The sequence below is a fragment of the Triticum urartu genome, chromosome 2 (assembly GCF_003073215.2).
Source record: "Triticum urartu cultivar G1812 chromosome 2, Tu2.1, whole genome shotgun sequence".
Classification (NCBI taxonomy): Eukaryota; Viridiplantae; Streptophyta; class Magnoliopsida; order Poales; family Poaceae; genus Triticum; species Triticum urartu.
In genome coordinates, this window is record NC_053023.1 from 573,391,860 (window position 1) to 573,412,357 (window position 20,498).

The window sequence follows — 20,498 nt, forward strand, 5'->3', positions numbered from 1 at the left end:
TTGTGGCCTCCGTTTTTGAAAGAGATTCTATGGACATATCATTCATTGTTGATCTAAAAAAGGAAGTCGTGGATGTCTCAAAGTTGTTGGTGAATTTATAGATTTCTAAGATCAACTGGAGAGCTAATATGGTGGCCCATGAGATTGCAAAGTTTAGTTTTGATAATAGATCCGATGGTTTTCTTTTTCATTCCGTTCCATCCTGCGTGTCAAAGTTTGTTATGAATGATTGTACAAACATTTTAAGTTAATTAATATATGATGGCAAAGTTAAGTCGGCCCGCTACCTCTACATCTACCTTTGGATTAGTTTTAGACCTAAATAACTGTTATTTGGTGTCAGCGTTGAGCATGAACATTATATCTGGATCTTGTTTGATGCGAGACGGTTATTCATTTAAATCTGAGAATAATGGTTGTTCTATTTATATGAGTAATATCTTTTATGGTCATGCACCCTTGAAGTGTGGTCTATTTTTGTTGAATCTCGATAGTAGTGATACACATATTCATAATATTGAAGCCAAAAGATGCAGAGTTGATAATGATAGTGCAACTTATTTGTGGCACTGCTGTTTAGGTCATATTGGTGTAAAGCGCATGAAGAAACTCCATTCTGATGGACTTTTGGAATCACTTGATTATGGATCACTTGGTACTTGCGAACCATGCCTCATGGGCAAGATGACTAAAACGCCGTTCTCCGGAACAATGGAGCGAGCAACAGATTTGTTGGAAATCATACATATTGATGTATGTGGTCCGATGAATATAGAGGCTCGCGGCGGGTATCATTATTTTCTCACCTTCACAGATGATTTGAGCAGATATGGGTATATCTACTTGATGAAACATAAGTCTGAAATATTTGAAAAGTTCAAAGAATTTCAGAGTGAGGTGGAAAATCATCGTAACAAGAACATAAAGTTTCTACGATCTGATCATGGAGGAGAATATTTGAGTTATGAGTTTGGTCTTCATTTGAAACAATGCGGAACAGTTTCGCAACTCACGCCACCCGAAACACCACAGCGTAATGGTGTGTTCGAACGTCATAATCGTACTTTACTAGATATGGTGCGATCTATGATGTCTCTTACTGATTTACCGCTATCGTTTTGGGGTTATGCTTTAGAGACGGCTGCATTCACGTTAAATAGGGCACCATCTAAATCTGTTGAGACGATGCCTTATGAACTGTGGTTTGGCAACAAACCAAAGTTGTCGTTTCTTAAAGTTTGGGGCTGCGATGCTTATATCAAAAAGCTTCAACCTGATAAGCTCGAACCCAAATCGGAGAAATGTGTCTTCATAGGATACCCAAAGGAGACTGTTGGGTACACCTTCTATCATAGATCCGAAGGCAAGACATTCGTTGTTAAGAATGGGTCCTTTCTAGAGAAGGAGTTTCTCTCGAAAGAAGTGAGTGGGAGGAAAGTAGAACTTGATGAGGTAATTGTACCTGCTCCCTTATTGGAAAGCAGTTATCACAGAAATTTGTTCCTGTGACTCCTACACCAATTAGTGAGGAAGCTAATGATGATGATCATGTAACTTCAGATCAATTTACTACCGAACCTCGTAGGTTAACCAGAGTAAGATCCGCACCAGAGTGGTACGGTAATCTTGTTCTGGAGGTCATGTTACTTGACCATGATGAACCTACGAACTATGAGGAAGCGATGATGAGCCCAGATTCCGCAAAATGGCTTGAGGCCATGAAATCTGAGATGGGATCCATGTATGAGAACAAAGTGTGGACTTTGGTTGACTTGCCCGATGATCGGCAAGCCATCGAGAATAAATGGATCCTCAAGAAGAAGACTGGCGCTGACGGTAATGTTACTGTCTACAAAGCTCAACTTGTTGCGAAAGGTTTTTGACAAGTTCAAGGAGTTGACTATGTCGAGACATTCTCACCCGTAGCGATGCTTAAATCCGTCCGAATCATGTTAGCAATTGCTGCATTTTATGATTATGAAATTTGGCAAATGGATGTAAAGACTGCATTCCTGAATGGATTTTTGGAAGAGGAGTTGTACATGATGCAATTTGAAGGTTTTATCGATCCAAAGGATGCTAACAAAGTGTGTAAGCTCCAGCGATCCATCTATGGACTGGTGCAAGCATCTCGGAGTTGGAATAAACGTTTTGATAGTGTGATCAAAGCATATGGTTTTATACAGACTTTTGGAGAAGCCTGTATTTACAAGAAAGTGAGTGGGAGCTCTATAGCATTTCTAATATTATGTGTGGATGACATATTGTTGATTGGAAATGATATAGAATTTCTGGATAGCATAAAAGGATATTTGAATAAGAGTTTTTCAATGAGAGACCTCGGTGAAGCTGCTTATATATTGGACATCAAGATCTATAGAGATAGATCAAGACGCTTAATTGGACTTTCACAAAGCACATACCTTGATAAAGTTTTGAAGAAGTTCAAAATGGATCAAGCAAAGAAAGGGTTCTTGCCTGTGTTACAAGGTGTGAAGTTGAGTCGGACTCAATGCCTGACCATTGCAGAAGATAGAGAGAAAATGAAAGGTGTTACCTATGCTTCAGCCATAGGCTCTATCATGTATGCAATGATGTGTACCAGACCTGATGTGTGCCTTGCTGTTAGTTTAGCAGGGAGGTACCAAAGTAATCCAGGAGTGGATCACTGGACAACGGTCAAGAACATCCTGAAATACCTGAAAATGACTAAGGATATGTTTCTTGTTTATGGAGGTGACAAAGAGCTCGTCGTAAATGGTTACGTCGATGCAAGCTTTGACGCTGATCCGGATGACTCTAAGTCACAAACCGGATACATGTTTATATTGAACGATGGAGCTGTCAGGTGATGTAGTTCTAAGCAAAGCGTCGTGGCGGGATCTACGTGTGAAGCGGAGTACATAGCTGCTTCGGAAGCAGCAAATGAAGGAGTCTGGATGAAGGAGTTAATATCCGATCTAGGTGTCATACCTAGTGCATCGGGTCCAATGAAAATCTTTTGTGACAATACTGGTGCAATTGCCTTGGCAAAGGAATCCGGATTTCACAATAGAACCAAGCACATCAAGAGACGCTTCAATTCCATCCGCGATCAAGTCAAGGAGGGAGACATAGAGATTTGCAAGATACATACAGATCTGAATGTTGCAGACCCGTTGACTAAGCCTCTCTCATGAGCAAAACATGATCAGCAGCAAGACTCCATGGGTGTTAGAATCATTACTGTGTAATCTAGATTATTGACTCTAGTGCAAGTGGGAGACTGAAGGAAATATGCCCTAGAGGCAATAATAAAGTTGTTATTTATATTTCCTTATATCATGATAAATGTTTATTATTCATGCTAGAATTGTATTAACCGGAAACTTAGTACATGTGTGAATAAATAGACAAACAAAGTGTCACTAGTATGCCTCTACTTGACTAGCTCATTGAATCAAAGATGATTAAGTTTCCTAACCATAGACATGAGTTGTCATTTGATTAATGGGATCACATCATTAGAGAATGATGTGATTGACTTGACCCATTCCGTTAGCTTAGCATTTGATCGTTTAGTATATTGCTATTGCTTTCTTCATGACTTATACATGTTCCTATGACTATGAGATTATGCAACTCCCGAATACCGGAGGAACACTTTGTGTGCTACCAAACGTCACAACGTAACTGGGTGATTATAAAGGTGCTCTACAGGTGTCTCCGATGGTACTTATTGAGTTGGCATAGATCAAGATTAGGATTTGTCACTCCGATTGTCGGAGAGGTATCTCTGGGCCCTCTCGGTAATGCACATCACTATAAGCCTGGCAAGTAATGCAACTAATGAGTTAGTTGTGGGATGATGTATTACAGAACGAGTAAAGAGACTTGCCGATAACGAGATTGAACTAGGTATTGAGATACCGACGATCGAATCTCGGGCAAGTAACATACCGATGACAAAGGGAACAACGTATGTTGTTATGCGGTTTGACAGATAAAGATCTTTGTAGAATATGTAGGAACCAATATGAGCACCCAGGTTCGCTATTGGTTATTGACCGGAGATGAGTCTCGATCATGTCTACATAGTTCTCGAACCCGTAGGGTCCGCACGCTTAACGTTCGGTGACGATCGGTATTATGAGTTTATGTGTTTTGATGTACCGAAGGTAGTTCGGAGTCCCTGATGTGATCACGGACATGACGAGGAGTCTCGAAATGGTCGAGACATAAAGATTGATATATTGGACGGCTACATTCGGACACCGAAGGGTTTCGGGTGACCTCGGAGAAAAACCGGAGTGCCGGAGGGGTTACCGGAACCCCCCGAGGACTAATGGGCCTTAATGGGCCCTAGTGGATAGAGAGAGGGGCAGGCCAGGGCAGGCCGCGCGCCCTCTCCCCTTGAGTCCGAATAGGACAAGGAAGGGGGGCGGCGCCCCCCTTGCCTTTCCCCTCTCCCACTCCTTCCTTCCCTCTCCTAGTGGAACTAGGAAAGGGGAGTCCTACTCCCACTAGGAGGAGGACTCCTCCTCTTGGCGCGCCCTCCTAGGGCCAGGCGGCCTCCTCCCTTGCTCCTTTATATACGGGGGCAGGGGCACCCCATTACACACAAGTTGATCATTGATCTTTTAGCCGTGTGCGGTGCCCCCCTCCACCATAATCCACCTCGGTCATATCGTAGCGATGCTTAGGCGAAGCCCTGCGTCGGTAGCTTCATCAACACCATCATCACATTGTCGTGCTAACGGAACTCTCCCTCGAAGCTCTACTGGATCGTGAGTTCGTGGGATGTCACCGAGCTGAACTTGTGCAGATCGCGGAGGTGCCGTACGTTCAGTATTAGGATCGATCGTTCATGAAGACGTACGACTACATCAACCGCGTTGTCATAACGCTTCCGCTTACGAACTACTAGGGTACGTGGACGACACTCTCCCCTCTCGTTGCTATGCATCACCATGATCTTGCGTGTGCGTAGGAATTTTTTGAAATTATTGCATTCCCCAACAGCTTAATATGTGGTATTGACGATGAGGGTATTTATCACGCGTTGGTGGTTTGTCCCAAGGCTCGTGCGTTCCGTATGTCATTGAAGGAAGTGTGGAAATTACAGGTGGAGGAGACCTTCAAATATTCTGGACTGGACTGGTTCCTTATTTTATTGGACCAGTTAACTTCGCATGTACGCGAGCAAACTATATTCATGTTGTCGAGAGCTTGTCACTTGAGGAATGATTTGATCTCTGGTAGGGAAATGGAATTCATCTCAGCCTCAGTGAGTTTTGTCAAAAATTATTGGGCATCTTTCTCGTCTTGTCATGCTAAAATGCAGGTGAAGATATGCAGTAAAGGGAGGCAAGTGGAGCTGGAACTTCAGCCAACCAATATCATTGAGAGGAAGGTTGTTCCTTGAAGGCCACCCACCCCAGACTTCTACAAGAGTAATGTCGACGCTAGTTTTATGGAGGCCATTGAAGCTGCAAGCGTGGGGGTAGTTGTAAGAAATCACTGTGGACAAGTGATTCTTTCCTCCTGGGATTATATTGGTGTTTGCTATAGCGTTGAGGAAGCGGAACTTAGAGCGTCCCTGCCCGGCCTATATATTGGTATGACACTAAAATGCCCGTCATTTTGAAAATTGGTTGTTTCTTTGTGGCCTCCGTTTTTAAAAGAGATTCTATGGACAGATCATCCCTTGTTGATCTAAAGAAAGAAGCTGTAGATGTTTCAAAGTTGTTGGTGAATTTATAGATTTTTAAGATCAACAGAAGTGCTAATATGGTGGTCCATGAGATTGCAAAGTTTAGTTTTGATAATAGTTTCAATGGTTTTCTTTTTCATTCCGTTCCGCCATGCGTGGCAAAGTTTGTTATGAGCGACTGTACAAACATTTTAAGTTAATTAATATATGATTGGTTTTTTGAAAGAAAAAAATGGTTGGGCCTATTTGTGCGTGACGTGTCCACCCCACATCGGTCAAAACGACACAACCCAGAGTGAGGTACATTTGATCTTCAGCAGTGTTCAAAAATAAATAAAAATGAATGATCTTGAGCAAGGGCCCACTTATCTTTTCTTTTAGAAAGTGACTAATCAATTGGTGCGCTTTTCCACACGTCAGTGACACCAATTGGCAGATGGCCTCTGCGTGCTTCTAGCCAGCCGGGCATAAGAGCAAAGATAATAGCATAGCCGGCTGCTGGCTATATAGCAATGCCACGTCATCATAAAGCCTTCTCTCATATAGTAGTCTGGCGTTTTGGCTGGCTATTAGCATGGCTCCATTTAATATGAAGTATTTAATGCTTGCAGGTGCATATGATCTGCTGTGATCTACAGTAAACAACATCTTTGTGGCCATTTCAAAGAGCATACATATACATGCCATCCGTGCAACCAGGAAATAGGAAGACTGACTGGCATTTAGGCAACAAACATATGTCATACAGCATCATAGTACTCCAAACATGTCACACAGCATCATACTACTCCATAGCATCATGAGTAATTACTTAAGATTACATAAGTCTTTAAGAAAGCATTCAGCAAACATAATAGATAACATCTCCGGCAAACAAGCCATTCACGACCACAAGCAACAATCATAGTTTTGATCTGGACGATGACAAAAGTCATAAAGCATGGAGGGTACTTCGCTGGAAAGGAGCAACCACTCATTTGCATCAATAACCTTCAACCACTGTATGGAAAAGGAACCGGGTCAAGCTTAAAAATTTAGCCAATGCAAACTTACAGCATGTGACATCAAGAAGTAACACTGAGTAGTAATGCTGGAGAAAATCACTTCTATAAATCCTGTATAGCTACACAGGTTCAGTAAAAACAAATACTGTAACAATAGGAAGAGGAACAAGCTATAAAGAAGACCTCACTCTCTATACAAGCATGTTGGCAGATCAAATAAATTTCTTGAGCAATAATATATTCACACTGACTAAACTATAGAGTACAGAACTATTTGGTTAACGAAAAGAACAATTTAAGATCAGAGAAAGTATACCTATAAATAACAGCTGCCGCAATCACCACATCACAGCTCACTCCTGAAATAAAAATGCATGTAACATATCAAGGTTACAGTAAAAAAAAGGAATATGAACATGCAGATATCAATATCCCACCTTGATTAATTATGATGGCTGTTTTGAAACTTATGCCAGATATGCTCGACTAAATCACTTTTAAGTTGGGCATGCTGTGGACGAGCACGAATAGTAGCTTTTCTACGCAACACATCTGCGAAACATAGATTACCACCAACATTCACTTCGGGAGGTAGAGCAAATGAAGCCCCCGGAATCTCATTCAAGTCAATATGAATTTTTGCCTGCTCTCTCTCATCTTCGATTATCATATTGTGGAGAATCACACAAGCCCTCATGATCCTTCCAACACTCTTTCTCTTCCATAGACGTGCAGGCCGACGGACAATGGTAAAACGGGACTGTAATACCCCAAAAGCGCGCTCGACATCTTTCCTTGCCCCTTCTTGCTTCTGGGCAAACAACTTGTGCTTCTCTATTTGGGGAAGTGGTATAGTCTTCATGAAGGCAGCCCATTCTGGGTATATACCATCAGCAAGGTAGTAACCTGTGGTATACTCATTCCCATTGACAGAAAATTGGACTTGAGGGGCTTCTCCTTTCAGTGCATCAAAAAATAGTGGGGATTGATTGAGCACATTCAGATCATTATTTGACCCAGCAACTCCAAAAAAAGCATGCCAAATACGAAGGTCCTGGGAAGCAACAGCTTCTAGGATCATCGTTGGTACTCCATAATCGCCGCGGGTGAATTGCCCCCTCCATGCAAGAGGACACTTCTCCCATCGCCAATGCATGCAATCAATACTTCCTAGCATTCCAGGGAAACCTCGAGACTCGTTAACCTGAAGAAGACGCTCAACATCCTCCCGTGTGGGGCGTCGCAAGTACTCCCCACCAAAAACCTGAATCACCCCCTTTGCAAACTTGTCCAAACACTCTAATGCAGTGCACTTCCCAATCTTCAAGTACTCATCAAGTGCGTCTGCAGGGGTGCCATAGGCTAGCATGCGCATGGCTGCTGTACACTTTTGCAATGGCGAGAGCCCTATTCTACCAGAACAATCTGCCCTATAAGTGAAATAGGGGGACCACTCACCTAGGGCATTCACAATGCAGAGGAAGAGACCTCTATTCATACGGAATCTTGTACGAAACATACTCTCGGGGTAGAGTGGATCTGCAGCAAAGTAATCCTCCACCAGACGCTCGTGAGCACCTTCATGATCCCTCCGAATGACCTTCCTTGGACCGTATCGTCGCTGCAATGATCCATATCCGAGCCTAGCCTTGATTTTTATCATGAGCCTCTCAGCAAAGGAGTCTAGGACGTTTTGCTCAGCAACATAGGCTTCCATGATTTTGGATGGGGCTAGCTCATCAGAATCATCTGTGTATGATGATGAATCGGACATGGTGGGTGAGGAAGATGGGTCGGTAGGCTTGGTAGGAAGATGAGAAGTAGAGGAAGGAAGATGGGTTTGGGTGGAAGAGTTTGAAGAGGAGATGGAGCATTATATGGATGTGTCTTGTTTACCTGGGCATATAATTACTATGGACTGCATAGAAGTTAAGTGTAATTTGACTATTGACTACATGAGTTTTTCCACTCCATGGTTATCTGGATTGCATAGAAGTTAAGTATAATTTGACTATTGACTAGATGAGTTTTTTCACTATTGCATGGTTATCTGGACTGCATTGACTACAATGTAACTAGAGTACTGGACCATTGACTACAATTTAAGTACATGACCACTTTTAATTAAGACAACGGACAGTAGGAAATACCTTAGACCATTTTGCCAAATAGCTTCTCCCTTAAACACTTCAATGCCAACACATGCTCAGATCTCACATCTTCAGGCATCCCGGTTGTGTCTTGCATCACCAATGAGCGATATGTTTCTAGCATGACCGACTCTTTGTGATCTTTTGCCACAAGGTGAGCAAGCTTCCGTGCTTCAAGATTCTCAGCAGAAACACGCCTTTGGGTCTCTAACATCTCTTTGCGGCCTTCATTTGCTGCATTCTGGGCATCTACAAACTTTTGAAGCCCATCTTCAAGATCTATTATACAAACTTCATCCTTTCTTTTTCGTTTCTGCTTCTCCTTAGCTTGCTTGCCACCCGGTGGACGTTCATCTTCATCATCATCATCATCATCTATAGTGGAATGCTTCCCTACTTCATCATCAACACTAAACTTCCTCTTGTCCGGCTCCAGACCTTCTAGGCGTTCCAAATACGCGTCCCATTTTGGTTCCTTTTTAAGAATCTCCCAGCAATGCTCAAACATAAACGGACCATCTTTTTTGTGATCTTCCTCATAAGTTTGCATTGCCCTCTTCTTTAAATCTGCATCAGATTCACCACTAGCATACAAAGCACTAGCCTCCTTATAACTCGCGCAAAACCATGCAACCCTTTTCTTAATTCTCCCAAAGCGATCTTTCACTTGCTTGACTAGTCGTTCCCTGTTTTTTGGGGTGGTACTATTGTAGACAGCAGTAACATCTTTCCAATATTGTTCATTCTTCCTGTAGTTTGATTGGATTGGGTCATTGGAATTATTCAACCAAGCACTGACCTACAATATTATCAGAAGGGGTTAATTGAATTTGCTAGTAATGAAACACATGGAGCCAGCATGAATGCAAAAAGAGACATACCAATCGAAGATCTTCTTGTTTTGTCCATAGCAAGCGTTTTTCGGTCCTTCCACAATCACCACCATTTGTGTCATCGCCAGCATTGACTGGTTGCGGTGAACTCCCATTGTGCATAGGTTGTGTGGGGCCTGCCGTGTTCTGAAAGTAACTAAGGTAACCACCAGGTGGGTGAGAATCCACTCCCCTGCTCAACGACATAAAGAAACGAAGAGCGATCAGCACCGAACTAAATGCAAGTATATACTCAAAATTGTAAAATCTGAATACAATACATTTGAGATGCATACTAGTTGATCACAACAACTATTTAAAGGAAAAATAATCTGAATTGATCACAACAACTATTTAAAAGAAAAATCTGAATTGATCACAGCAAGTATTTAAAGGAAAAATCTGAATTGATCACAACAACTATTTAAAGGAAAAATAGTTTATGCAGTCATATATCATACACACTATCATGTGGAAACTGAAAAGTTACACTACACTGCAATCCAAGATTCAGCAAACGAGAAGTCACGTGCTCCTGTACATCAAAGAAAGATCATCTAGCAGAAGAAAGTTTTCTTTTTCTATCATTACTAAGCTACTAAAAATGAACTCTGAAAATAGACAGTAGAGTAGTAGATAGATTTCTGATGTTGTATCATCTAACTAGCATATCATACAAGTGTGTCAGCAGCTCTAAGAAATGACACCACGATTCAGAGTTGAGATAAGCAATGGAGAAAATTCATACCATACTTGTGGATCAGAGTAGTCCATATTGCCAGCCATGTACCAAGGTGATGTAGAGCCACCGATGCAGGCAGGCGGTGCCCAACAAGGACCTTGAGCCGTAGGATCCGATTCACTTGGTTGCTGCAGACTAGCCGCCAGAGACTCTTGTGGTCTTGGGGGGATCCAAGTGCTTGTTCTCTGCTTTGAAGGGAAGGCCGATGGGATCCCCGGCGGCGGGGCGGACTTAGGCGCCGGCGAGACCAGCAGATGCGCCGGCGGCGGGACCAGGAGATGCGCTGGCGGCGGGGTGAGCAGAGGCGCTGGTGGAGGGGCTTCACGAGGTGCCGGCGCGCGCGTCCGTTTGGACTGCTGACCCATCTCCTTGATGTGCGCCGGCGACAGTTCTAGGGTTCGGGAGAGGTGGCGATTTGGGGAAATTTGGAAGGCTTGATTTGGCGCGAGGAAGCTATTTGGGGCGACGGCACGGGCTGATTTTTGCGCGCGAAGGAGGAAGGAGAAGCGCGGGAGGCGGGAGAGGCGCAGGGGATCGAGAGCGCCGGCTCTAGCGCTCGCCACGGGTTGCAAGCGGGTGCAAAGCTCTCGTATCTTGTGCCGCAGCCCGGCGCTTGACGAAGCGCCCGTTCGCTTCTCTCTCCCTCTTTCTCTCCCCTCCAGATGTGATTTGGCTGACGTGGAAGGGCTTATAGCCAGCTGAGTCAGCCTTATTATACTTGCTCTAAACTTGGAAGAGATTTTCAACTGGGTGCTCACTAGTCACTACGATGAAACACACAGAAAATGAACTTTACTCCCGGCTTGCCTGCCTTGTTCGTAGGCACTAGCAAAACTGGCCATGCTTGTTTGCAAATGAATTTCAGTAGGGGAGTACAGTACGCATTTTTGTCATACATTCTCTAATGAAAAGAGTTATTAGAGCAACTCCAACGGGCCGATCCAAACGAACATCGATTTCGTACGTTTTTTGTTCATTTGGGTCGGCTAGACGGACACGGATGCCCACTTCCGCATTTGGGTCGGCACCTGCGTCCAACACTGGCCTGCGACCCATTTAGACGGCGCCAAAAAAATAAATGTATGCATATTTAAAAAAAGAAACTACATTAATTAAACATTAAAGCCGGCCACGAAGGCCGCCGAGAGTCCACGCGTCCACATTTGCATTAAAAAAATAAAAACAGCCTAAACTACGAGGCGGCGCGCTGCCCTAGGCGTCGTCGTCGTCGTCCTCGGGGTCCGTGAGGTCGATGAGCGTCGGCGCAGGCCCGGCCTAGGCGAACGCCGTGTTCCAGAGCGCTGCCATGTCGGGCTGTGCCGGCGCAGGCAGTGCCGGAGCGGGGGGCTGTGCGGCCGCCTATGCAGCCGCGGCCTAGCGCGCCTCCTCCTCGGTCTCGCGCGCCTCCTCCTCGGTCTCGCGCGCCTCCTCCTCGAGGTCGCGCTCGAGCATCTCCTCGTACTCGCCTTGCCGACGCTCCTCTGCCAGCTGGCGCTGGCGCCACATCTCGAGGTAGGCCTACTCCTGCGCCGGCGTCGCCCCCAGCCAGACCGGTGGCGCAGACACCCACTCGCGCACCACTCCATTCCAGGAGAAGCGCGCGATGGGCTCGGGCTCTGACTGTGGCTGCGGCTCCGGCTTGATGGGGAACGGCGGGGCCACCGACGGCACCACGATGTCGCCCGCCGCGGAGAGGGCAAGGGCCTGCGCCATTGCCGCCTCGTAGCGGGCCTCCTCTTCTGCCTCCGCTTTGCGCCGTTCATCCTCTTCGCTCTCACGGTAGACGGCCGCAAGGGCCGCCTGGTAGGCGTCCTCCGCCGCCTGGTCCTCCTCGCGGACGACCAGCGGTGTTGGCCTCCGATCGACCTCGCGCACGCCCCGGCGCCTCGCCTCCTCGTGCTCGAAGGTGAACCACCTGGCCTAGTTGGGCGAGTCGGTTGCGTAGGCGGAGTCGCGGCGCTGCTCCGCCGTCAGCAGCGCCCGCCGGCGCCGCACCTCCTCCGCGTGAGCACGAGCCGACCGCGGCGCCGCCGGCACTGGGATCCTATCTGGATCCAGATGCCAGTCGTGCGGTAGCGTCACGTCGGGATATGGCAGCGGCTGGCGGTTCTGCCAGTGCCACTCCGCCTGATGCACTGGCACGTCGACGCGCTGCCTCTGCCGGCGAGGCGCCGGCGGAGGTGGGAGAAATTCGGAGGGGAAAGGGGTGGCGGGGAACTTGCCCTTGGCCTTGCTGCCGCTGGCGCCGGAGAAGAGGCCCATCGTCATTGTGGTTGCGGTGGCTAGGGTTTGCCGGCGACGAGGGAGCAAGGATGGGCAGATGGGGACGGCGAGTTTGGATGAGCGTCGTCGCTGACGCGTGGGCCCGTCGTTATAAATTAAGCTGATCGCGTGGGCAGCGGGTAGTTGGACGGCCGCCATGTGGGGACGCGGCGAACAGCGAGAAGGCGCGCGAAGCGTCCGTTCGGCGTCCGCGCCGACGCATTTGGGACACAAATTTGGGCCGCAAATGCGTCAGCGCGGAAGCGACGCAGACGTGATTTGGGTTTGGGTCGGCGCGTTGATCCGCCACTTTTATCCACGCCGATCCAATGGACGCAGGCGAACGAAATGGATCGGCCCTTTGGAGTTGCTCTTACTCCTGCATCTATTCACTTTACATATGTACTCCCTCCGTTTCAAGATACTATAAGTCTTTGAACTGCCACACATACAGATATATACAGACATATTTTAAAGTGTATTAAATTCATTCATTTTATTTTGTATGTAGTCATATGTTAAAATCTCTAGAAAAATCTATATTTAGAAACCGAAGGAATACGTCGCATGCATATGGATGGTAATTCCGCAATTCCCATGAACCAAATAGAGGCAAAACATTTCATTCCATTTGATCTCCAGACAAGACGCCCCTGGACGTCTCGCACTCTCAAGCGGAGCAGGTGAGGGATTCACCGCTCGTCTTGTCCGCTAGCTTTTGCCGGCCACGCGTCTTTGCCCGGATCAGAACGCCTGCAGGCTTGCAGGCAGCTGCCGCCCGCGGCAGCATAGCATGGCACAATGCACAACAGCTCAGCGCTACACGTTTTTTCCATCGAATCGCGCGTGCGTGTGTGTCGTCTCGGTCGCCGTCGCGAGCCAGTCCAACGTACTCTACCACACCACAGTTTTCTTTGAGAGGCATGTGAATGCGACCGGTTTTCCAGGCCGCCAAATGCACAGGCCCGGGCAGGAAAACCTGCCCCGGTGGTTGGCCGGCGGAGCTGTAATAAAACGCTGACACGCCGGGCCATCCGTTGCCGACCATCGGCTCCAGTACTACCCACCTACGAGTCCTTGGGCACGCAGCGAGTTTGAAAGCCCGGAATCGGCGATGGGATGGCGCCCGCCCAAAAAGTCTCTGCCCGGGGGCCCAGAGCCTGCATGCATTTGCATTTGCATTTGCAGATGGGAATGCCACCGCCGGCCGACCTCTCTTCCTCCTCCCCAACCAACAGCGGCACGCAAGTAAATGCCGGCATCAATGGCTCCCCAGTTACTACGGCACACCAATCACCCCCACCCCTACATGCCGAGCAGAGAGCAAACTATTATGCGGTGAAAAGGTTACAGTTGAGACGATAATGTGCGAAGAGAGAGGGGTGGCAACTGGCAACGGCAGAGCCGCGCGGCGTACGTGACGTGAGGGCATTCATTCCGGCACCGGCTCACGGCGGGCGGGGGGACGAGGAGGGCGGACAGCAGAGAAAACATCCATCCAGTGGCTTAATTAAATGAGATCATGATGAAAGGAGATGATGGCTTGTAAGGGTACGGCGAGACGGGATTAAGCGGGCACCCGAACATGGCCGTATGCGGCGTGTCGCAAGCTGGCGTACACAGTTTAAGAGCGTCTACAACCGGACTTGGCAAATCCAGTCTCTCAAATGTCCGCGTTCAGGTTGTCCACGAGCACTGACCAGACATCTTTCAAATGTCCGCGGACGCGTTCGGGTATGTCCACGGGCACCGGCATACACAGTCTAATGTAAGCGTGTAGCGCTGGCCGGGCGAACCAAACAGATACGCTTTGTCCGCTTTCTATCCATTTGAATTGATAAAGAGACATTTTATTTGAGTCGGCAGGTGCATCTAACGGGAGGCATATGTATGTTAGCCCACGTGACTGAAATAAAGTTAAAAAAATATAATTAAACATAACTGGCCGGTCAACCACTGGCCAAAGTCCTCTTAAACATAAAACACTGCCCGTAAGCTGCCTTAGTCGTCCGTCCTGCTTTTGCTCTTGCCGTCATCGTCAGTGTGAGGTTGATAAAGACGGGAGGCAACCCAGCCCAACCGAACACGGTTTGATAGGCCGCCAGGGCTGCCTCCTCCGGTTTTAGACGTCAGGAGGGTGAACGGCGGCACCACGTAGTCGCCGGCTGCAAAGAGGGCGAGGGCCTCCGCCAACCTTGCTTGGTAGTCCGCCTCCTCCGCCTCTGCCTTGAGCCACTCGTCCTCGATGGAGGTCTTCACGGCCGTCGCCAGCGCCGCCTGGTAGGCAGCCCCCTCCTCCTTCGGCTTGACGACTAAGGGGAGGCAGGGGGTTTGTGTGGTCGTGATGCACGTCGAGGCCATGTTGCTCCTTGTTCTCGAGGGCAAACCCGACCTCCCAATGGGAAGAGTCTGGCGCGTACTCCGGCATCAGTCGCTGCTTCGGCGTGAGCAACGACCGGCACTTGCGCACCTCCTCGGCGTGCGTCCACTGCGGATCGAGATGCCAATCGCGCGGCAACATCATGTCCGGGTACGACAACTACTACCTGAACTCCCATTGCCATCTTGCTTGGTGCATAGAAATTTGCAGTCGCTGCCTCACAAGGCAAGCACGCGTTAGCGACGACGAAAGAGGAAGAGCGCGGGAGGACGAAGCGTCGGGGGCAAACTTCCCCTTGCTTTTGCCAAAGCCGTTGAAGAAACCCATTGCTAGGGTTTGGTTGTCGCCGGCGAAGAAGCACACGTGGATTATCTCATGACGCTTTCATTGGCTGGTGCATGGGCCAGGGATCGATGACCGCTATTAATATGACCGCGTTCGGTCGTCAGCCGACCGACATGTGGAGCTGTGGCGGACACCGAAGAAACGCGCCAACGCATTTCAGTTTAAATTTGAGCCTGAAATGGGTCGACGCGGACATGAAACGGACGCGTTTTTGGTTTGAATCGACATGTTGGACCGGTGTTTTGATCCGCGATGATTTAAATGAATATGGGTGGACGAAATTAGTCGTCCGGTTGGAGTTGCTCTTGCAGCAGCTGGCTCATACAGGAACGGGGCGACGCGTCCGGTAGCACACAGCCGCTGCGTGCCGCCCCCGTGCTCACCGCCAAAACAGTGCCAACGCGCTGCAAGCTTTGGGCGTGTCACGAACTCACGATAGACAGATTCTCCTTCCCGGCCAGCAGCATTGTTTCTTTGCTAGCGCGCGTCCTCTCTCTCGCTAGCTAGCTGGTTCCCACCGCCGCCCGCTGCTGCCGCCGGGCGGTGATAAATCCGTGTGTACTCGCCCGGAAGCAGGGCTAGCTCACGAGCTTATCTAGTGCCTCCGTGATGGATCGGGGTCGGAGGCGGCAATGGGGCGTCGTATGCTCGGCGCTGCTCCTGTCGGCGCTGCTGGCGGTCGCCTCCGCGCAGTCGCCGTCCCCGGCGCGGGCACCCAAGCCAGCACCGTCTCTTCCCGCGGCGCTGCGGGCGGCTCCACGGCCGTCGTCTCCTGCCGTGCCGGCGCCCAAGGCCCCTGCCGCGTCGCCGGCGCCGAAGCAGACACCTAGCCCTTCGGCCTCGCCGGTGCCGAAGCCGCCGACTCCGCGCGCGCCAGCGCAGGCGCCAAAGCCATCGTCTCCAGCTGCACCCTCGGCATCACCGGTTCCAAAGCCGCCCGCTCCACGTGCGCCGGCGCAGGCCCCAAAGCCGCCGTCACCACCTTCGGCGTCCCCACCACCAGCAGCGCCACCGCTTCCAAAGCCGTCACCTCCACCCCCGGCGCCGTCAGCACCGAAGCCGTCACCTGTGGCCCCAGCGCCGGCTCAGAAGCCGTCTCCTCCTACGACCACTCCACCACCACAGAAACCATCTGCTCCTCCGTCTCCGACGAACTCATCCCCGCCGACGCCTTCATTGGCTCTGTCGCCCAACTTCTACGCCGCCTCCTGCCCGAGCGTGGAGCTGGCGGTGAATGATGTCGTCAGGTCGGCCTCCACCTTGGACCCCAGCATCCCCGGCAAGCTTCTCAGGATGGTCTTCCATGACTGCTTCGTAGAGGTATGGATTCGAAATAATAATATATTGTTACTCGTCTTGCATTTGGGAGATGTGTTCTACTAGCACTGCAACCATGCATTGGAGCTCACTACATGCAAACAAATGGTGACAAATGTGTGTATTCTCCTCATAGATTCTTATTTTGATTTAATTTCACATGTCCATGTTCTAGATCTAGGCCTCAATCAATCAAATTATCTTCCGGAAAATCATCTTGTTGTGATGTCATTGGAGCATTGCCTCGTCAGTTCTTACTATCTTGAGCAACTGTGATATTTGCCATGACCATGATCCTTCACCTCTCTTTAGTAAGAGAATTTGCTTTCCCCCTTTCCATATAGTGACCAAGGCCAAATGGTTATGCCAGACCAGTTGAGGCCTTTAGTTAGTAATAACACATAATGTATGTTCAAAACATTCGTTCATTGGAATGGTCTAGGCTACTTTTGCTAATTTGAGCTGGTTAGGTGCATTATTCAGACCCAAAACTTGAGCTATCATACATGTTTAAAGGTCGCCAATACATCACCAGATTTGACATCTTGCATATGTGTAACGGACAGCATTTTACACACATGTTTCTGAAATCTTACACGACAGATGCACCATGAGTTTCAACTTTCTAACCCTTTACCATCTCAGGGATGCGACGCGTCGGTGCTGATCCAGGGCAGCGGCACGGAGAGGACCGACCCGGCGAACCTCTCGCTCGGCGGGTTCAACGTCATCGACGAGGCCAAGAGGCTGCTCGAAGCCGTGTGCCCGGCGACCGTTTCTTGCAGCGACATCATAGTTCTCGCCGCGAGAGATGCCGTCACTTTTGTAAGTAGCATTGCAACCACCCCAACCCCATTGCACCCATTAACTTTGCTGCAACATATGCTTTCCCTTGCTACAATTCTCACATACTATGATTTTCCTATTTGGTTTGGCCCTCTGATCAGTAGTACTTGGTGGTGAGCATAGGACATCATAAACTCCGCACTGAATGCCGCACGGATTAGATCGTGTAGCGTACGGTGGATCGAGTGGTCCTGGTTCCGTATGCGGCAATGGCTAGCTGAAACATAGGATCAGCGGGTCTGGCTAATGAATACATACAGATACGACGGGGAGAGGGGCCCTGGACAGCTTAGTGAACATAATCCCAGCTTATGACTGGGACCTGACCATTTGACATCTGTGCATATGATCAGTATGGCACATGATTGATGGTCCCAATTTAGGGTGAACGTGGCGAAGTGCAAATGTACATAGGTGGAATTCTGAAACTTCAGAGCAGTTTGTGCTCTGAAGATTTACCCTGCATGACTGCATTTGCTAATTTCAGGCCAATCGAGTTGCGGTAACATCCACATTCACCTATAGCCTCACTTTGGTACATAGTAAATTACCATTTCTACATGCGCATGTTCACTTGATCAGTATAGCACATGGCAGATGGTCCCAGTTAACGGCGATCATGGCAAAGTGGAAATGGACATAAATGGAATTCTGAAACTTCAGAACATACGTACTCTGAAAATTTACTCTGCATTTGCTAGCATCCACCATTCACCCATCCCTTCACTTTGACACATAGTAGATGGGCAACTGAATTAACCGCATGTTTTGTTCTGGTGAGACTAATCTAAGTTCTTGGGTAAAACAATAGCTCAACTTGAAATTATCTGGAGAAGCCTTAGCTGACATACAAACAAGACAACTGAACTGATGCTCAATTTTGTGTTGTTCCAAACCAGACCGGAGGACCGTCGGTGCCCGTCTCACTCGGCCGACGTGACAGCCTCGTCTCCCTCGCGTCCAACGTGAGAGCAAACATCATCGACACCGGCTTCTCCGTGGACGCGATGGCGGCGAGCTTCGCCTCCAAGGGGCTCTCCCTGGACGACCTCGTCACCCTCTCAGGTACACAATACAAACTCTCCCCAGTAAACATCACTTTCCTACCTAGACTGGTGATATCATTGGCAGCTTCGTTGATCTGACGGCGTGCCTCCGGCATATGGTGCAGGCGGGCACACGATCGGGTCGGCCCACTGTGGCACGTTCCGGGAGCGGTTTCGTCCGGACGCGAACGGGAGCATGGTGCCGGTGGACGGCACGATGAACGCCGAGTACGCGACGGAGCTGATGCGGGCGTGCGCGGCGTCGGGGAGCGCCGCGGTGGGCTGCGACGACGGCTCGGCGGCGGCGTTCGACAACCGCTACTTCAGCAACCTGCTGGACGGGCGCGGGCTGCTGCGCACCGACGCGGTGCTGGTGCAGAACGCCACGACGCGGGCCAGGGTGGCGGCCTTCGCGCAGAGCCAGGACAGCTTCTTCAGCAGCTGGGCCGGCTCGTTCGCCCGGCTCACCAGCCTCGGCGTCAAGACCGGCTCCGCCGGCGAGGTCCGGCGGCTCTGCTCCAGCGTCAACGGCTGATCGGTCGACCTCGGCATGGGCATGGGCATGTGCATGGACATGAGCATGTAATGATGTAACACAGAATACATAGGGGGATCGAACGTGTTGAGTAGCGAGAGCTGAGGATGAGGTTGATTCGTTTTGTAGCTGATGATGGTCGGGCCTTCTTTGCTTAGGCTGCATGTAATAGATGACGGCACGCGTTTTATCTGCGACCACAAATATCAAAACGAGCACGATGATGAATTAATACTTGGTTTTTGAAGCACGATTTGTTACCAAACTCCGTGCGGAAATTCATCGTTTGGCAGTGCAGTACCCGTGTGAGGGATACAGGATTGAATGCAGCAGCGTGCCAACAGTACCCTACCCACGGACTGACAGGCCACGCTCTGAGCTTTCAAAGCCGTCGACGGGACATGTCCTGCCTGATATGTCGTCGATGGGCCCCTTACGGCATGGACATTGTACATAATTGAGCACAGTTTGGGCTCTGTGTTTGAGTAGTAGTAGGGCTTGCTACAGTAACGATGCCGCTACGTGGGCCGCCGGTAGAGACGTCACGGACCGGAGCGGCCAGAAAGTGAGTAGAAGAAGAGGAAAGATCCAGCAGCGGCGGCCGAGATCGATTGGGCCCTTGCCTGCCTTTGTTTCGGAAAGAAAGGTTAGTGCAGCTGGGCTGCAACCATCGGCTAAAAAAACAGCTTTATATCTAAAAAAAGGCTAAAAAAACACGAAAAGAAGGAAACAAATTCGACGTGCTAGGCACCCGCTGCCCAGCTCCAGTCTTTCAACCAGACCATGGAAAAAAAACAACATATCACCATCCTAGAGCTATTCGTGCAATCTAGAATGAAAGCAGAAACAACAAGCGACCAACAACACGAACACGTTACAACAACTATTTGCTTTCCACCCCCACAAGCAAGAAACAACCCTTCTCACATCACGCTTTGGTGTTCTTGCACTTGCAGCTCCCATAAGATCTTGGCTCATTATATTTGCACCGCATGCTGCAACACTTGTGGTGTCCCAATCGTAGGATTCTCGAATCTCCTGTTAAGACATGCCCAATAGTTAAGCAAATAACACACATGAAGGCATGCTTACATTGTTGCCCGCCCCACTCTCTCGGGGCGGATTGTGCGAATCCTAGCCACCACCACCCCAATCCTTCCCATCTCTATTCCTCCCATCGACGTCGCTGTATGATCTCGTCGGCCTAAGTCCAGGCGACCGGCGGTAGAGGCAGAGCTTTCCCCTCGTGCTGCGGCACATGTCCCCGATGGAGGGTCGCATCCCATCGCAGGGTCGGGCAACAACGG

General features: G+C 49.1%; 2 protein-coding genes across 2 annotated transcripts; one reads left to right on the plus strand and one right to left on the minus strand.

Annotated features, from left to right (window-relative positions):
• Positions 1 to 6,395: 6,395 nt before the first annotated feature.
• On the minus strand, positions 6,396 to 11,181 carry LOC125533669. Its single transcript, XM_048697043.1, has 5 exons — positions 10,467 to 11,181; positions 9,728 to 9,911; positions 8,847 to 9,645; positions 7,013 to 7,055; positions 6,396 to 6,691 (listed from the first exon to the last, which is right to left on the minus strand). Exons 1-3 carry the CDS (start codon positions 10,823 to 10,825, stop codon positions 8,848 to 8,850), a joined length of 1,341 nt encoding a protein of 446 aa, XP_048553000.1. The 5' UTR covers positions 10,826 to 11,181; the 3' UTR covers positions 6,396 to 6,691; positions 7,013 to 7,055; position 8,847.
• Positions 11,182 to 15,746: 4,565 nt separating this feature from the next.
• Positions 15,747 to 19,438, plus strand: LOC125538856 (peroxidase 46-like). Its single transcript, XM_048702161.1, has 4 exons — positions 15,747 to 16,767; positions 17,410 to 17,589; positions 18,510 to 18,675; positions 18,782 to 19,438. Exons 1-4 carry the CDS (start codon positions 16,057 to 16,059, stop codon positions 19,189 to 19,191), a joined length of 1,467 nt encoding a protein of 488 aa, XP_048558118.1. The 5' UTR covers positions 15,747 to 16,056; the 3' UTR covers positions 19,192 to 19,438.
• The last annotated feature ends 1,060 nt before the right edge of the window (positions 19,439 to 20,498 follow it).

What these genes read in the sequence shown, in the direction of transcription:
- LOC125533669 (XM_048697043.1), bottom strand. Translation starts at nt 10,825, where the DNA reads ATGGGTCAGCAGTCCAAACGGACGCGCGCGCCGGCACCTCGTGAAGCC. An exon ending in TACTCTGATCCACAAGTATG is followed by an intron (nt 9,912 to 10,466) that starts GTATGAATTTTC and finishes GTCGTTGAGCAG; the next exon opens with GGGAGTGGATTCTCACCCAC. An exon ending in AACAAGAAGATCTTCGATTG is followed by an intron (nt 9,646 to 9,727) that starts GTATGTCTCTTT and finishes ATAATATTGTAG; the next exon opens with GTCAGTGCTTGGTTGAATAA.
- LOC125538856 (XM_048702161.1), top strand. Translation starts at nt 16,057, where the DNA reads ATGGATCGGGGTCGGAGGCGGCAATGGGGCGTCGTATGCTCGGCGCTG. An exon ending in CGAGAGATGCCGTCACTTTT is followed by an intron (nt 17,590 to 18,509) that starts GTAAGTAGCATT and finishes GTTCCAAACCAG; the next exon opens with ACCGGAGGACCGTCGGTGCC. An exon ending in CGACCTCGTCACCCTCTCAG is followed by an intron (nt 18,676 to 18,781) that starts GTACACAATACA and finishes CATATGGTGCAG; the next exon opens with GCGGGCACACGATCGGGTCG.